Source organism: Aulonocara sp. 'chitande type north' Nkhata Bay, linkage group LG6 (genome assembly GCF_057382095.1).
Source record: "Aulonocara sp. 'chitande type north' Nkhata Bay isolate Kocher_YH1m ecotype deep benthic linkage group LG6, A_spYH_male_GT1.1, whole genome shotgun sequence".
NCBI classification, from domain to species: Eukaryota; Metazoa; Chordata; class Actinopteri; order Cichliformes; family Cichlidae; genus Aulonocara; species Aulonocara sp. 'chitande type north' Nkhata Bay.
The window spans coordinates 12571472-12588878 of record NC_141349.1 but is presented as its reverse complement, the minus strand read 5'-3'; the positions used below and the strand labels follow the sequence as shown (position 1 = coordinate 12588878).

The 17407-nt window shown below is 41.9% G+C and overlaps 1 protein-coding gene across 1 annotated transcript; it reads left to right on the top strand.

The window, feature by feature from the left end:
* Positions 1-1543: 1543 nt before the first annotated feature.
* LOC147327369 (zinc finger BED domain-containing protein 4-like) lies at positions 1544-15914 on the top strand. The gene is made up of 4 exons (XM_086297394.1): positions 1544-1657; positions 12773-12963; positions 13970-15354; positions 15496-15914. Exons 1-4 carry the CDS (start codon positions 1544-1546, stop codon positions 15912-15914), a joined length of 2109 nt encoding a protein of 702 aa, XP_086153520.1.
* Positions 15915-17407: the final 1493 nt, after the last annotated feature.

Sequence of the window (17407 nt, the reverse complement as noted above, 5' to 3'; positions counted from 1 at the left end):
ACAAAAAAAGTTTTGAGCCTTTGGCTTTTGTTACTGTTATAGGAGGGGTAAATCTGGGATGTCCTTTGGGAACATGGTGGGGTTTCCTCATCCTCACACTCTCTCTTGGTAGAAACGAAGGTTTCTGTGCGTGATGCCTACAATCAGTGTAACGTTGCATTTTCAACTGATATTTCTGAACTGAGTGACGTGCAATGTTATCCAGTGGAGACACAGCAGAAGGCAAAGGGAGTACATCCAGTTTAGTAACCAACTTTCTTCCATACAGGAGTTCATAGGGAGAGAGGGAAGTAGTTACATGCGGTGTTGCATGGTAAACTTGAAGCCAATCCAGCACAGTCTCCTTCCATGGTTTTGACTGCTGGATTGCTGTCTGGATAGAAGTGCGGAGGGCACCATGAAACCTTTCGATTGCTCCATTTGCAGCTGGGTAGTAGACAGATGTTCTGTTGTGGGAGATGCCTCTATTACAGAGGTAAACTGTGTACCATTGTCAGTTACAATGTTCTGGGAGCAGGATTAGTATGTGCAGTTTTGTCATTGAACTGGCAAAGGCGTTTTGTGAGCACAATCCCTTGGTGACTTCCATGTGCCAGTGCAATCAGTTTAGGTCTCACTGAAAGTGGTGCAATGAGCCTTGAGCCTCTGAGAACATAATCACTTAGGGTTGAGAGTGCATTACAGATTTTGTAGTAAGGTGCAAGTGTGACATCAAGTGCTTTGATTGAGGCAGGCCAGCCACTTTATATTTGTGAACGCAAAGCAACCAGTTCAGGGCAAGTTGAACAGGCAGAGTCAGAGTCAGCAACTGGAAGTGAGGACATGGCAGCAGCAACTTGAGCTATCATTTCATGATCTGCATCTGATGTGGGATGGGAAGAAACAGACAGGGGCAGGCGAGAGAGACAGTCAGCTGTATAGTTTGGAGAACCTAGGCAGACCAGCGGGCGATGCACATGCCAGCCCGATTAATCCCTTTGGTGCTCAGCAGTGTTGTCAGAGCTTGGTGGTCTGTCTGCAGAGTAAAACGTCGGCGTCACAAATATGTTCTCCATTTCTCTGCAGCCCACACACAAGCATAAGCTTCTTTTTCAACAGTTGAGTACTTTTGTTGTGTTGCAGACAGTGTGCGGGGAGCAAACGCCACAGGTTTTTCTGTGCCATCAGATTGCACTTGAGCAAATACAGCACCAAGCCCATAGTCACTTGCATCAGTAGAGATCACTACACGCAAGGCAGGGTCAAACAGTAGCAGTGCAGGACTATTCACCAGGAGTTTTTTAACTTCTTCAAAGCTCGCTTGTGCATCTAAAGTCCGTGTGAAGGTGTTCTTGTCGCTAGCACAGGCATGCATAGGGGCTACAACAGTTGCAAAGTTTGGCAAGAACTTGGAGTACCATGACATCAAGCCCAAGAAGGATCTCAAAGCAACAGCATCAGATGGGGGAGGGGCTCTTAAAACAAAATCAATATGCTCCTCATCAGGAAGAATGCCATCAGCAGTGACAACATGACCTAGGAAGCATAGTAATGTCTTCCTAAAATGGCATTTGTTTTCGTTAAGCACAAGTCCAGCATCTTTGAGCTTCTGCAGGATAGTGTTAAGGTTTTGGTCATGCTCAGCTGCACTTTTACTGTAGACAGTAAGGTCATCCAGGTAATTTTGGAGACCTGGGAGGTCTTTTTTAAGGATTTCAGCCATCACTTTTCTGAAAAGCTGAGGGGGCAGAGGCCAGTCCATAAGGTACTCTGCAGAATCTGAAGAGTCCATCATGTGTAATGAATGCTGTCAAATCTCTGCTATCTTCATGCAGGGGCAGCTGGTAGTATGCATTTGCAAGATCAATTGTAGAAAACCTCTTTGCACGCTGTAAGCTGGCAAACAATTCATCTACATGTAGTAAGGGGAAGCAATCAGTGATCACAGCTTTGTTTGGTTCACGGAGGTCTGCACACAGCCTTATTCCACCAGTTTTCCATCCTGTCACAACAATTGTGGATACCCATGGTGATGCATCAATCCGTTCAATGACACCAGCTTTGAGTAAACGATTCAGTTCTGCTGAAACTGAAGCCCTCACAGCAAACGGGAGACGTCGCAGCTTCTGACGGGCAGGTTTGACTGTTGGGTCAACTTTCACTTTATACACAAAGGCACGCACACAGCCAATATCTGGGGCAGCAGGGATGCAAGGAGCAGGTGATTGGTTTGTAAACATCACAAAAGCAGTACGATCAGTACATGGAGGTAGAACAGTATTGCCTGCAATGCTGACATTCAGTGCTTCCATCAGATTTCTTCCAAGAAGAGGAGTTCTTTTTTTTACAACAAAGAACACAGCTGAGGCAGATGCATTTCCTCTGCTCACTGTGACTTGCAGGCAACCTAACAGGAATTGTTTTCTTTGTGTATGTAACCAGTTGAAGGTCAGGTGGTTGTAGTGGCGTATCACTGAAGTGCTCTTTGTAGATGTGGTTAGGCAAGATAGAAACTGCAGAACCTGTGTACACAATCAGTTCAATGTCCTTAGCTGATGAGGTAGGTGTTCTCACATTTATGCTGCATTGCAATCCTTTTGATGCATGCGAAGGATCTGTTAAGTAAAGGACTGTGAGTTGTGGTAAATGGACTTCCCATACATCTTTTTTCTTGGATGAGCAGCAGACACGAGCAAAATGTCCAATTTTATGACACATTTTACATGTAGCTTTGGCAGCAGGACACTGACGAAGGTTGGCTAAATGACTGTTTGAACCACATCTAAAACAGTTCTTAGTGGGTGTGGTTGCATGAGATGGCTTTGCAGGTTGAGCATTGGATTTGTGTTTCTCACTCACGCTCCTGCATGGAGTGTGAGTGAGACTGCACAGCTTGGACTGGAGTACTGCTGTCTGCAGCTATGGATTTAGCTTGTTGAACTGCAGATTCCATTTGTGTTCCCAGTGTAACAGCTTTATCTAGAGTCAAATCGGGTTCAAGCAAATTTCTTTCTCTTATGCTGGGGCTAGACACATGTTCAACTAGCTGTTCACGGATCATTTCTTCTGTCCTGTCATCAAACAAACATTTAGAAGCAAGGTCACGCAAGCTCGCCACATACTGGATAACAGTCTTATGTGAAGCTTGTGTTCGCTTTCTGAAAGCATGTTTTTCCACAACAACATTTACCTTGGGTGAAAAGTGTTGTTCTAGGGCAGTAACAGCAGAGGCGGAAGTATCACCTGTATTTGGCATTGAGCAGAAAATCCTTTGTCCCTCTGTTCCTAAGCAGTGAAGTAAAGTAGCTCTTCTTCGTGCAAATAATTGTTGAACATACGCATCCACATGTTAAAGGCCAAAGCAGGATCTCCAGGGCAAGGCAAAGCAGTGGAGAGGCGTTTGCAGCCATGATGACAAAAAAACTAAGCAGAAAAAAACATGCACATTGAGTTATCAGTTAGCATCTTAACTTTATTCTAACTCTAAATTTTCCCGACTGCACTTTACTCTTATTTCATGACACCACCCTCTAGTGGTGCAATATGGTATAGTCATTACAGGACACGACACTTGCTTATGTCAGCTGATAGGGAAAATATTCTAAAACACTTCTTCAGTAAAGACTCAGAGAAGAGAAACACACAGAGTTCTTGCTAGCAAGGGCAGCTCCCTACTGAGAGACTCGCACTAAGAAACTGCCCCGGTCTTTATTTATACTTCAGTGTGTGTGTGTGTGTGTGTGTGTGTGTGTGTGTGTGTGTGTGTGTGTTACTGCTGATCAAAGGGTCAAACATCCTTGGTCAGGAAGAGGGTAGCCTCCCCCTCACCCTAGATGGTTCACCCTAGATAACACGGTGAGGAAGTCCTGCAGTTCATCTAAACAAAGAGCACTTAGACTAAAACAAACGTAACTACGTTAATCCTGCCATAAAACAATAAAACCAGGTACAAGCTCTCTCGTGCTCCCAGGACGTGGGGGTGCATTCCTGGGGTGCACCCCAAGCCTGCAGCCTGTTAGTGATCACACACAATTAATTATATGCCTCTAAGTATGCATGGTTTAATATTTCCTAATACAAATAACTACATGCAGTATTCTACCATATGCAAACTTATATCACTAAAAGATTATACTGACTACTAAATACAATTTTCCATTGACATTCCCTCCTGTTGTCAGTAAAACTTAAAGTGAGATACCAGTTTGTAACATCTTGTTGTACATTTTCTGTCACATTGTCATTAATCACACAAAGTCTTCGTGTTCCAACAGGTCGGGGTCATTATCATCATCATCACTTGTCATGGCTATTTATGCAGCAACAGTAGAAAATATTATGCGGTTAATCATGAGTTTTATACATGGCAATATACACGTTACAAAGACACAAAATAAAAGTAAAAATATCCCAACTCCGATGAGTAGTCTTTTTAGCACCTGTAACCAGGAGCCAGTGTAAAGCCAAGAAAACCAGTCACTTGTATCACTTACATAGTCCTGATTTTGGGCCTGCTGGATCTGTCTTAAAACATTCAGGGCGTCAGTCATGTTTGATGAATGTGCGTCTTCTTTATGTAAACGCAGAATGTGTTGTTGAAGAGGACACAAAGTCCCCTTTCTCTGCTAGTATCATAGAGTAGTTCTTCCCTGAGAGTTAGTCCAGGAACATATATATTGTGGGGTATGTTGCCGTGCTGGGTAGATGGGAACAGACATAACAGTCTGTATTTGCCGATTCTGCTTTTGTTCTTTCGTGGATATAACGGTACCTGGCATTGTTCATCCACGGATGAATGTGGTCTTGCGTCATATCCCTTAGGTGAGAGTTGTCGTGTGTCCATCTTCTCTGCCTTCCTCCTGGTTCAGCTGTTTCCGGCACCAGCTGGGGTCCTGTAAAAGTGAGCGTCGTAGTCAAGGTAACCAAGAGGGTCCACCTTCCCATGGTTGCACACAGGTCCGTCACGCCTCGCACTTGGTTGCCCTAGAGTTGATCAGAGGCTGGAGGTTGAAGTGCGAGTTTACCCTACGGGGGCTCAATCAGCACTCCCCCCTCACCACTGAAACAACCAAGTGTGAGATTTCTCTATTGTGCTGTCTTGAGGGTGCCGGGGTTTCTTGGGACCTCGACCTCTTTGCAGTGGCTCTGATAAATCCAGGAGGATCTCTCTGCTATTTTGCAGGCAGTTGAAAAGGTCAGAAGCACTTGAATTGGCCTCTATCAACCCCCATCACCTCACTTCAGGCCTTCATCCTGCGGTAGGAATACTTATGACTCTTCTACTGTCCATCCTCTGCAGAAAAACACCTCTGTGGAAAGGGTGCTGGGTTCAGTTATCTTACTGCTGTTGTGATCCCAGCAGTCTTCAGTGTGCCATCGTATGCACAGTATAGTGGCACAGCATTAGGTGTTGTTCATAGGAAACTGCTGTCATCACCACCATGGCTTCTGGTTCCTGGGCTTTCACAGAATCATGATGCCATCCTTAGATTCCCTCTGCGCTGTCGATGGAGCTTGGCACGCTCTCTCCATCCCTCAAGTTTTCATATTCCAACGCTGTGTGGGAAGTCTCCTCTTGATCTCCCGGAAGCTCAGTAGCACAGCTCTCTGTGTGATGTCCGCTGTGCTGAAGATGATCTCTGATCCTCCTGAAGCCTCTCTCCTGGCCTCAGCTCCCATCTTGTGGACGATCCTCTCAGCCACTCCTTCTCGTCATGCATAGTCCTGATTTCTCAGGAGATTACTGCTGCACCTGTATTTCCTTGCTAGGAAGACAAACTATTTGGAGAGTATGTCAACAATCATCAAACCACATTCTTTAGTTCAGTGAACTTCACTTATAGGCCATCAAAGCCTCATCTGAACATGGGTGCACCACTTGCATAGGTTTAATATTTGTAAATAAAACGGCTAATCACACAAATCGCTGCAAAAATTATATAAAACAAAATTTAATGTTAATTCCAAAATTTAATGTTAATTCATTGTTTCATATTAGTCCTGGATCCCTTCTCTTGACACATGCACACTCCCATGAGTCAACTCATCAAAATCAGATTCCTGTCTTAAAGAAAAAGATTAGCTAGATCATATCCCAGGCAACATCAGGGCATCTCCTCCCCTGGAGCAGCACCACCCTGGACCTATAATCCTGCAATAAAAATATTAGTGTGTTTTGCATAACACCTGGCTCTGCCAGGAGCCTGCATACACACCATCATGGCCTGGAAAGCAAAATCTGGAAGTGAAATCAAACTTCACACCTATAAACACCTATAAAGTAATAATGCATTCAGCACTAGCAGGACAAGTGTCATGTGCAGGTTTTCTCAAATCAGTAAACTACAATTATTACCATAATTTGCCTCAGACATGGATCATCCCATGTACTCAGTCAACAGTAATGTAATCAGTGACTTCTCGTAAGCAAAGTCACTCCACTCATATATTATTTATGGGCTCAAGAGTGGCCAGCAAATGAGCCCATATTAACTATTCCATAACACCGCATCTCTTATTTGTTTGTCTCATGTCACTTGTCCGCTTCTGCCGAATCTTTTACATGTAGTCTCAAAAAACAAACATTAGCAACACACATTGATCATCCTGGTGGGCAGGCGCCAGCCATCCACATTCCAGAGGTGCCATAAAAACACCATAAAGTTAGCCATCCCTAGCTGTAGAAAGAATGTCAGTCACATATAAACCCAGAAATCCTATAGTAAAAAAAAACATTAACTAATCCTCTTATAAATCACATAATCAAACACATGAAAAACTGCAATGCTGTAGAAAAGAAAATGCAAATGTTAGCGCTGCGCAGGCATATGCATACTTTGTCACCGTTACCTCTGTAAGCAACACAAGGTAGTGAATAACACCCCTGGTAGATGCACAGACACAGAAAATGGCATTTCAAAGGTTAAACCATCATGCAACCTCGAATGTTGCTGTCATCTTTCTGCTCCTGTAACAAAAACACATAAATTCATCCACCCTTGTGTCCTGTCTAGGTGGGGGTTAACCTTGAGTCGTGGTCAAGTCCTGTCAGCTTTTACCAGTCAGTCAGTTTGTTTTTTATTTCCATTCATTCATTCATTCATTCTTTCTTTGCTGATAGTGGAAACCATCGTCGCATTTAGTTTCCACTTTCAGCAAAATGACGTAATTTCAAAAGAAAAAGAAAAAGAAGAACTTCTAGATCGGATTACCTCGCTGAATCCTTTTTAGGCAGGGACGCTCATCTAATATTGTCCCAAATAAGTAGCTTTCTCCAGAGCCCATTTTAATGTGGAGAAAACTCACTTGTAACGGCTTTCTCAACAGGTCGTATAGCACTTTCAATTCCCGACGTGCAGATCTGCTTAAAGAAAAGAAATAGACAAACAAAATCAGTGCCTGTTCAAAAGATAAAAATGAAAAATAACCGAGGTTATCAAACCAAACTTCCAGTGCACTGTGAAAGTATCAAAATAAAAAGGCCTTGTTATAGTCATGACACAAGCTCCTCATCTCAGGAGGGTAAATCACCATTAGCATGGTTCATCATACCATCATACTAATTGGCAGGCTCAACTTCACAACAAAAGAAAAATCATCAGCTAGATTAACTCCAAACCAACCATCAGCTGCACAACACACACATAAGCCTAATGTCTTATTAGCTATGAGTTTAAACACCAGGTCTGTGCGCTTCACTCATTTAAACCACAGATCTATTTTATTCAATTTTCCTTTTTCCCTTCATCATAAAACATGTGACATGCTGTCATGCACTTCACAAAAGAAGTTTGTTCTGACATAGAGTTGTGTATCTAAATACAGGATTCACTCTCACATCAAAGCAGGAAACTCAGTGTTTTAGAGTCTCCACTCAACACACAACAAACATCCCATTCACTCGTACTAGAATTCAGTCACCTTTCATTAATCTAAAACCGATCAACTAATTTGCATATCAGCTATTAACCCACTAAGTTGACAGGACGACAGAAAAGCATGTTCAAAATAGTATCACAAAAGACAATTTCCCTCATACAGTAAATTACTTGCGCTGCATCAATCAAGCAGGAAGCTTCTCCCAATTTACTATATTAACAACTAAATTTATTGTCTGATCACTGGTTGGTCAAACCAGGATCTTTTTTCCCACAAAAGTTAAACTGTTGACCTGCAACCTAGAGAGTCAATTTTTTGCATTGGATAAATTCAGTATTTGATAACGAGTGTCTGCTAAATTGACACTATTTTAACACTGATGAAAGATAACAAGCTAATTTTCATTGCATGGGTGTTTGTGTTATTAGGCAGGTCTAATGCATGTCTGTGGAGCTGCATATCCAGCAGAGCATGTTCTTAAAAGCTGCCTTTTCTACACACTTCTCTGCTATTATTTAATCATTTCTCAACTAATGTGCTATGAGTCTTCATGAGTCATTTTGTGTTTGGAATTGTTAGTAGGGTTAATTCATGTTCTGCTTGTTTGTGTGATTTTGTATGTTTCTATTTTCACAATGTTTCAGACTCCTTCACAATTTTCCAACTTAAGCAGTCAGTTTTCTTTTCCCCAGGTTTGCTAACCCAAATTTTGATTTCCCACATTAAATAACAGCATTCCTCTGTGTTCTCACCTAGTCTTCTCACTCTGTGTTCCTCTCCCACTTTCAACAGTCCAACAGCCGGCAGTTCTTCAGCTTTGTCCTGTGTCCCACTGTCTCTTCTTGGCATTTTACTCCACAGGTGGCAAATGTCAAACTCCAACAGTTCAGTTCTCCTCAAACGTTTTCTTCACATGCACAGTGAAGTTTCAGCTTGTTGTAGACACAGTGCCATTCATCTGATCAGTCAGGATGATGGGTTTGCTCTTTTTCTCTGATGCTGTTTGTCCACATTGCTGCTGCTTTGCTGGGACTCTTTGCTCAGGACTTGCTGCTGTCTTTATCTGCCATGTTATTGCTCTTTGGAGCTGCATTCTTCAGGGAGGAGTGAGCACTTGCTTGTGAGGTTGAGAGACACATGGCGCTTTAAATAAGTCAGCCAGAAACTTGGCCTGCATGTTTCCAATGATGTTAAACTATAACTTTCTTTTGACCGCTGCATGTGGAAAATTGATTCAGGTCTGCTTTTCACCTGAAAGTAACAAACTAAGACATGTTCATTATTATCATCGCTGCTTAATCAACACACATCTCTCTCTCTCTCTCTCTCTCTCTCTCTCTCTCTCTCTCTCTCTCTGTTTTTGTGAACAGTCCTTTCTTAAAAGCAGAAAATAAGATTGTAGTTGTTCTTGGCTGATCAACACAAAACCTTTTTCCTATAATTATTTTTCATCTACAATGTAAATTTTGTCTCTTTTTCACTCTTTTTTTAATATATATATATATTTTTTAAATAGCTGGTGACCTGCAGAATCACCGCTCTCACAATCAAAGGCAATTACTTTTACACAGCGCACAAAAACACTGTGACGTCAGACACATTCACACTCACTTTTTCATCTGCGTAAATAAATCACATGGCTGATGATATGTGCCATGGTGATCCATAAATATGATCACCAGTTTATTTAACTATTTTTCAACCCAACAAAACAAATAAACAAAAACATGATGCTGATGTTATGAACACTCTACACACAAGTCAAGATGCAGGAAAACTGCTCACGGAAACGCTGCACACTCCAGTTATCACAGTTATCACAGTTCTGTTTGTGTGAATTATCTGCTTTCATTATTAATACCAGTTTATAGGTTGTTATCCTTTTTATTATTAGTTTGAATGCATTAAAATTAAGTTGTAATTTAGCTTTTTGTTTATTTTACTTTATTCCTCTTGCATTTATATCTATTCAGTCGGGTCTGTTTCCAACCCTTTTTTAAACTACTTCAAACTACTGTGATCTCTAATTTTTGCTGGGTGAGGGATTATTATGTTCTTCCTAGTCTGAACTGCTCTCTTTACCTGAGCTGCTATCCTATTCTGAGTTACTGTCTTCTTTGTTTCTTACAGTCACGTACAAAATGTCCCTCTTTTCCACACCTCCAGCATGTAGTGTTAAAGCCACTGTTTGGTGTGTGTGTGTAGCCTCTACCTCTTGCTCTTCCACTATGCATTCCTCTCTCTTTCTTTTGGATTAGTCCTGCTCTGGCTTGCTGTTTTTCTAGACATTTCTCATCAGGTGTTAATTTTTCTTGTTTATCACCCATTTTCAAAGATTTTGCTGGGCCGTCGCTGGCACGCTTGACTTCAGAGTGGTTTACTGATACGGCCTTCAACTTCACCCTAACGGTGAAGCGGTATCAGTTTTATGAGATGAAACTCAACCGTTCTCCTGTCACCAGCACGTGAGCCTCAGCAAAGAAAACAAAAATGGAAGTAGTTCAGCAGCGTATTGTGCTGTAAAATCAACTTACTTCCAGACACATACACACACATAGACAGTTGCGCGCTAATTTGTCACGAGATAATTTCAGCTACCTCTAAAACTGGTCGAAACATAGTTCCTTTTGCCAAACTTAAACCTAATTTGTCACGAGATAATTTCAGCTACCTCTAAAACTGGTCGAAACACAGTTCCTTTTGGCGAACTTAGACCTTTTTTACCACATTTCTTTAAACTTTTGCGGCCGTCTTATATACCAAAATAGTGTTTCTCACCCCTGACGTCCCACTGGTGATTCAGATCATTGGACTGAATCCCACCGCCGTGGACCAGATTATAACACCGGCCCAGACCCGAATTTAACGTCCTGGGGCTCTCTCCTCGTCCAAGAGGGCTGTGCACAGGCTTCGGTGCTGGCTCCCCACGGCGTCAGGAATCAGTGCTGGATCCTGGAACAGAGTCACAGATAACAATTCTGATATTTTCTGCTCCGGCTACGAAGGACCAAATAATGTTAGGGAAAATATTCTAAAACACTTCTTCAGTAAAGACTCAGAGAAGAGAAACACACAGAGTTCTTGCTAGCAAGGGCAGCTCCCTACTGAGAGACTCGCACTAAGAAACTGCCCCGGTCTTTATTTATACTTCAGTGTGTGTGTGTGTGTGTGTGTGTGTGTGTGTGTGTGTGTGTGTGTGTGTGTGTGTGTTACTGCTGATCAAAGGGTCAAACATCCTTGGTCAGGAAGAGGGTAGCCTCCCCCTCACCCTAGATGGTTCACCCTAGATAACACGGTGAGGAAGTCCTGCAGTTCATCTAAACAAAGAGCACTTAGACTAAAACAAACGTAACTACGTTAATCCTGCCATAAAACAATAAAACCAGGTACAAGCTCTCTCGTGCTCCCAGGACATGGGGGTGCATTCCTGGGGTGCACCCCAAGCCTGCAGCCTGTTAGTGATCACACACAATTAATTATATGCCTCTAAGTATACATGGTTGAATATTTCCTAATACAAATAACTACATGCAGTATTCTACCATATGCAAACTTATATCACTAAAAGATTATACTGACTACTAAATACAATTTTCCATTGACATCAGCCAACCAAAAAAACTGTCTTTGAATACTGTTCGCTTCTTCTGCTTTCAACTGGAGTGCATTACCACTGAGTTACTTTGCATCTGCTCTTAATATTTGGCCAGTCACTCACCTAACCAAACTACTGCCAGGGTGAAAATGAATGATACCTTACCACTAAATCAGGGGAGAGCAAATGTAGTTTCACATTGTGTGTGTGTGTGTGTGTGTGTGTGTGTGTGTGTAGTGTAGAGTAGAATAGAAGAGAAAAGAATGCCTTATTTTCCCTATACAGTTGTACAATGAGATAGAGGGCATCTCCTACTCAGTACAAACATGCTGGGTGGGGACAGTTCTGCAGCACTATATACGCATGGACAGTATTAACAGAGAAAAAAGATATAAAGTTTACAAATATACAAACCAGTTTTAAAAAGTAATATGTAATAAATAGTGTTATGTATATACTAGAGATGGCACATACTACTTTTTTATGTCTGAGACCGTTACCGATATCATAAATTTGGATATCTGCCAATACCAATATAAATCCGATGTAGCGTATTTTATAATCAACATAATGTTTTTTTCAAATATGTTGCTGCATTTTGTATAGGTTCATACTGAAGTTTTTAAAAAACAAAACAAAACAAAAAACACTGAAGCTATTCAGCAAAAAATACACTGCACCCAAAATATTTCATAGTTCAGCAATTCTGCTCAATCTAATAAACTTAAACCTACATCATCCTTCCTATTCTGGTATTTTAAAGAGTACTTAGCAGAAATATTAAGCAACCTAACTAATAGGTTTGCCAACTCCCAGCTAGAGTTGGATGTCTCGAGACCGGTCTTGGTCTCGAGACCACTTTTACGTGGTCTTGGTCTCGTCTTGGTCTCGTCTTGGTCTCGACGTACTTTTGTCTTGGTCTTGTCTTGGTCTCGACGTACTTTGGTCTCGGTCTTGTCTTGGTCTCGACGTACTTTGGTCTCGGTCTTGTCTTGGTCTCGCTGTCTTGCTGTCTCAGGTCAACATAGTGGTCGGGAGATTTGGAGTCAACAGTATCCATCACACACAGCGTAACGTTCGATAATGTATCATGTGGAAAAGCTTTATCTCTGAGAGCCGTGCTTAGAGAGTGCTTTGTAGTGAATCAGAATAGTCAACTCCCATTGAGCGAGAGCCGGCTCCTCAATTAATTTCCTTTTGCTGCTCAGCTGTCACACAGCGACACACAGTGGCTCAGCCATGCTCAAATCCCTCCACATTGTGGCATTTTATTATTTCGCCTTTCGCGCCCTTCACACACAACTAAATGCAACCCGTTAGATTGAGTCAGTTACAGAAATTTCAGCGACTTCGTCTGTCATAAAGTTTGCGTTCATAGAACACAAAGAGTTTTTGGTAAATGCAAAAAAGAAGCATTCGGCAAAGTGCAGGTTTTGTAAAGTCTCCTTGACCGAGACAGCCGGGACTACCTCAACCTTCACCAGGCACCTGGAGCGCAAACACCCTCAAAGGTAAGTTAGCCGGTAGCCATCTATCCATCTTCAAACTCTTCTAACTACCTTTCCAACCTCAGATGACCAGGTCATGTTTATGTAATATTGTTATTTATAATGTGTTCTTCAAACATTATAAATTATGTAGGGACAGTTTTTTTGCAACCGTCCCTGCAGACTTAACTTTAACTTAACGTTACGTTACATGCTATGTACAGGTAGCTAGCGCTAGCAGTGGCTATCAGCTACTTAAACAATTTTCATTAACTTTAGGTATTTTGGTGAATTCATTGAGCAGAAATATATCGAAACCATTTCAGTGAGCACTTTAAGGGCTGGTATGGTGCTTTGTTGTGGACTTTAATGGGCATATTTATATGGTTGCTGACTCGTAAGGACGGGCGTTTCAAGAGTGTCCCTATAACATTGCTCGGCTAACAGCAGCGTTCTCGACAGTGAAGACCAGATCAGAGCGGTCTATGGCTCTGGTCCAGATAGCACGGATCGCAAAACTGAGTCCTAAGGTTCTTAAATCGAACTTAAGGACCTTTGACTATGACTTTCTTAGGTGTTTTCTACTATGTTGCCCTACTAAACCAGTCCAGTGTGTAGGGGCTATTTTAGCATTATTAGACACAGTTATTTTGTATTGGTGTAACTTCAGACTTTATTGAGTAGTTCATTTCTTGTCAATACAGCTGTGTCTGATAGCTGACTGGCAGGAGGAGGCTTAATGCAACCTGCAAAGTTAATGCACAGACATTTTGTCTTTTGTAGATTCCATTCAACTGTTTTTCTGTTCTTCTTATTTAAGGTCTTGCAACCCTGAACACTCCAGTATTTTCATTATTACTAGTTGTGCCTAATGATCTATATGTGTCACACTGTATTAGATTAGGTTATTTTGTATGCAAAGGTCTGCCCTCATTGATAGGTTTAAAATTACTGTGCTTGTAAGATACAGTAGTTTTTGTGGTTGAATAGAAACCGATGTTTTACAGATTCCTATTTCCCTGTTTTGTAGGTACTTGGAGTACAAGGCAGGATCTGCAACATCAGTGATAGCGGTCAATCCCACACAGCCTCAATTATCATTGTTTGCTCCAAGCATCCACTTATTTTCCCCAAATTCACCCAGGCAACAGGCCATCACCCAGTCCATCCTCCAGGACCTTATAGTTGGATGCTCTCTCCCCTTGTCTATCATTGAGAATCCACATTTTAGACACTTCCTGAATGTCTTGGATAGCAAATACACTCCTGTGTCTAGAACCACCTTGACAGAGAAGCTGATACCTCACCTTGTCACTAAATTGAAGGGTGACATAATCAAAGCCCTGGAAGTCCAGCCAAATGTAGCAATAACAACAGACCTCTGGTCTGACCGGAGGCTTCGTACTTTCCTGGGAGTTACTGCTCATGCTGCCTGCAAGAACAAGGACTCTTACAGTTTACAATCATTTTTGCTTGACTGTAAGCGTTTCACAGGGAAGCACTGCGGCGAACGAATCGCCTCAGCATTTGACAGAATAGTTGAGGAGTATGGCATTGGCCATAAAATAAGCTACATTCTGACGGATAATGCATCCAATATGAAGCGGGCCTTTAAAGTCAAGATGCCAGAAGTAGAGCACCCTGAAGGTGACAGCAGTGATGACCTCGATGATGAAACAATGTGGGAGGATGCAGAAGGTTCTGATCCATGGTCAACGGGTGAACGTCTTTCTTGCTTCGCCCACTCGCTGCAACTTGTAATCAGTGATGGGATGAAAGAGGTAAAGGCAATAGCTAGAGCCATTGCCAAAGCCAGCAAGTTTACAAACCTGCTGCACAGCAGTAGTAACCACAAAGACTTGTTTGAGGCACACTTTGGCTCCAATAAGTCCATCCCAGCAGGAAACAACACCCGCTGGAATAGCACCTACAGACAGTTAAAGGCTCTGATCACACTTGACCACGGGGCCATCACTGAAATGTGCAGCAATACAGAGAATTTAGTGTTTTCAACCCGAGAGTGGGCTCAGCTGAAAGACCTTTGTGCTTTGCTTGAGCCTTTTTCTGATGCAACAGACCTTACAGAAGGTGATCATCAGGTGACTATTAGCATGGTGGTCCCCACTGTTCTGGACTTGAAGAATCATCTTATAAAGATGGAAGTACAAATGCCCCAGGCCGTAACTATAGTCAGGGCACTGAAAAGATCTTTAGAGAAACGGTTCTCTGGAATTTTCAGGCAGATTTGCATGGACGAAAAGGATCCAGAAGAGCCGTTTAGCCATCGGATCTACTTCCTTGCCACCATGCTCGACCCCCAGTTTGGACTGACCTGGGTAGATTTAGATGTGCAAAATGGTGAAACCGGACCAGCGCTGAAGAGGTTCAGAGATGACCTTAAAAAGTCATTAATAGGTTACTGTATAATAATAATAATTTATTGTTATTGTTGTTTTTGTTGTTCCACTTAATATCACTGTCTTTGGTTTTATAGCATCATTAGAAGCATCCTGTCTAATCCTGTCTTTGTATGTGTGTGTGTGCACCCTTTTCCAGACCTTTTGATCACAGAGGTAGACAGAGACGGACCTGCAGCACCAACAGAAGAAGACACAGAATTATCAGATAGTGACTCAGCGCCACCCCCAAAACAACGTCTTCTTTCACGCTACAAGGCATTTAGGTTGCAACGCAGCACAAGCCAGGACTCGAGCACTGATGCACAAATAAGCAAGTACCTAGACGGCATAAATGACTCTGACTGTGATGCACTCACCTTTTGGTCAAAAAACAAAGAGTGTTTCCCCAGTCTACACAGTGTTGCCTTGAAGGTCCTCTCTGTCCCTGCCTCTTCTGCCCCAGTTGAGAGGGTTTTTAGTAGAGGAGGCATTCTAATGAGACCCCACCGCGCACGGCTAGGCTATAAGATGTTGCAATCTTTAGTTTTCTTGAAGTGCAATCAATCACTGTTTTAAAATGTGAACTGTTTTCTCTCACTCCTCTCTGAAAATATGCTGTTTGTTCATTATATATTTGTTCATAAGATATTTGTTATTTGTTCATAATGTCTGTGTTCTATTGTTCCTGCCCTACTGAACAACAGGCTTGATTTCATTGGCAGTGTGTTGTAATCTCATGCCACTGAAGACATCAAGATGCCAGAATCTTTTAAGCACTTGTTCTTATTCTTATTAATGCACAATTTGTATTGGTATGTAATATTTGTAGTTTGCATCTGATTCATGTGAGGTGTGCACATGTCTTTATATTGTTTGATTACAGAATTTTACTTAAAATGGTGTTGTTTGACTAAATAAATGTGACCATTGACTTTTAAATAACATCTGCATATCACTTTGTGTTGACAGGCCTTATCCATTTTAGGGAAGTTGGTATCATACAGTGTAATTTGGCTAGTACTACTACAATAGGACATGATGCAATTTCAAGTTTATAATCTTCAGTTTGATGTTACAATTTTATCTATATATAAAGTATAACTGAAACCAGTTACATATTTCATATTTTAGTTGTTGGAGGTGATCGCTGTTTTGTCAGATGACTTTGGGGCCAGTCAGTACCATCATGTCAGCCCTCAAAAGCACACAAAAGTTAGTCTTTTTTTGTCCCGGTCTTGGTCTCGTCTCGACTTGGTCTTGGTCTCGGTCTTGGTCTCGATACCCTCTGGTCTTGGTCTTGTCTTGGTCTCGATACCCTCTGGTCTTGGTCTTGTCTTGGTCTTGGATTAGGCGGTCTTGACTACAAGTCTACTCCCAGCAAAAAAAAAAAATAGGGAACCACCCCCCACCTTCCACCTCATAATGCTTAATTGACGTAGTCAACTTTAATTTAATGCACGCGTAAGAAAATGTACAGAAATCAATAATTTTTCTACAATAATTAAATAGATTCAACATCTTTCTTCAACAAAATTGCAGACTGCATAGATGGTATCTTCCCAAAGGAAAAGGTACTACAGCTTGCTAGGTTATAAATTTGACTTAATAGTTCCTATATCAAATAATGAATTTTTATACATTTTACATCAGATGAAAACTTTGGTTGTAGGATTCAGATAATTATTTATGAAAAGCTAGACATGACAATTAGAAAGAAAATTCTGGCCCCCTGGCAAATATTTGCTGATGCACCTGTAGCACTTCCTTTAGGGAAGCAGGCTGAACATGTTGAAACCAGGGTGGAAGCCGTCGTTGATGACGTTTGCTGCTCTGTTGAGGCAGCGGGAGGAATAAATGTCCATCAGGGAGGGGAGAGGGCAGCCGATGATCTTTTGTGCTGTCATGACTACACTCTGAAGCCTCGGTCTATCCAACTCAGTGCAGCTGCCGTACCATACCGTGATGCTGTAAGTTAGCAGGCTCTCAATGCACGAGTGGTAGAGGGTCAGCAGCAGGTTGGAGTTCAGCTTGTACTTCCTGAGGGCCCTCAGGAAGTGCAGGCAACGTTG

What these genes read in the sequence shown, in the direction of transcription:
- LOC147327369 (XM_086297394.1), top strand. Translation starts at nt 1,544, where the DNA reads ATGGCATTTGTTTTCGTTAAGCACAAGTCCAGCATCTTTGAGCTTCTG. An exon ending in GAGCGCAAACACCCTCAAAG is followed by an intron (nt 12,964 to 13,969) that starts GTAAGTTAGCCG and finishes CCTGTTTTGTAG; the next exon opens with GTACTTGGAGTACAAGGCAG. An exon ending in CCTTAAAAAGTCATTAATAG is followed by an intron (nt 15,355 to 15,495) that starts GTTACTGTATAA and finishes ACCCTTTTCCAG; the next exon opens with ACCTTTTGATCACAGAGGTA.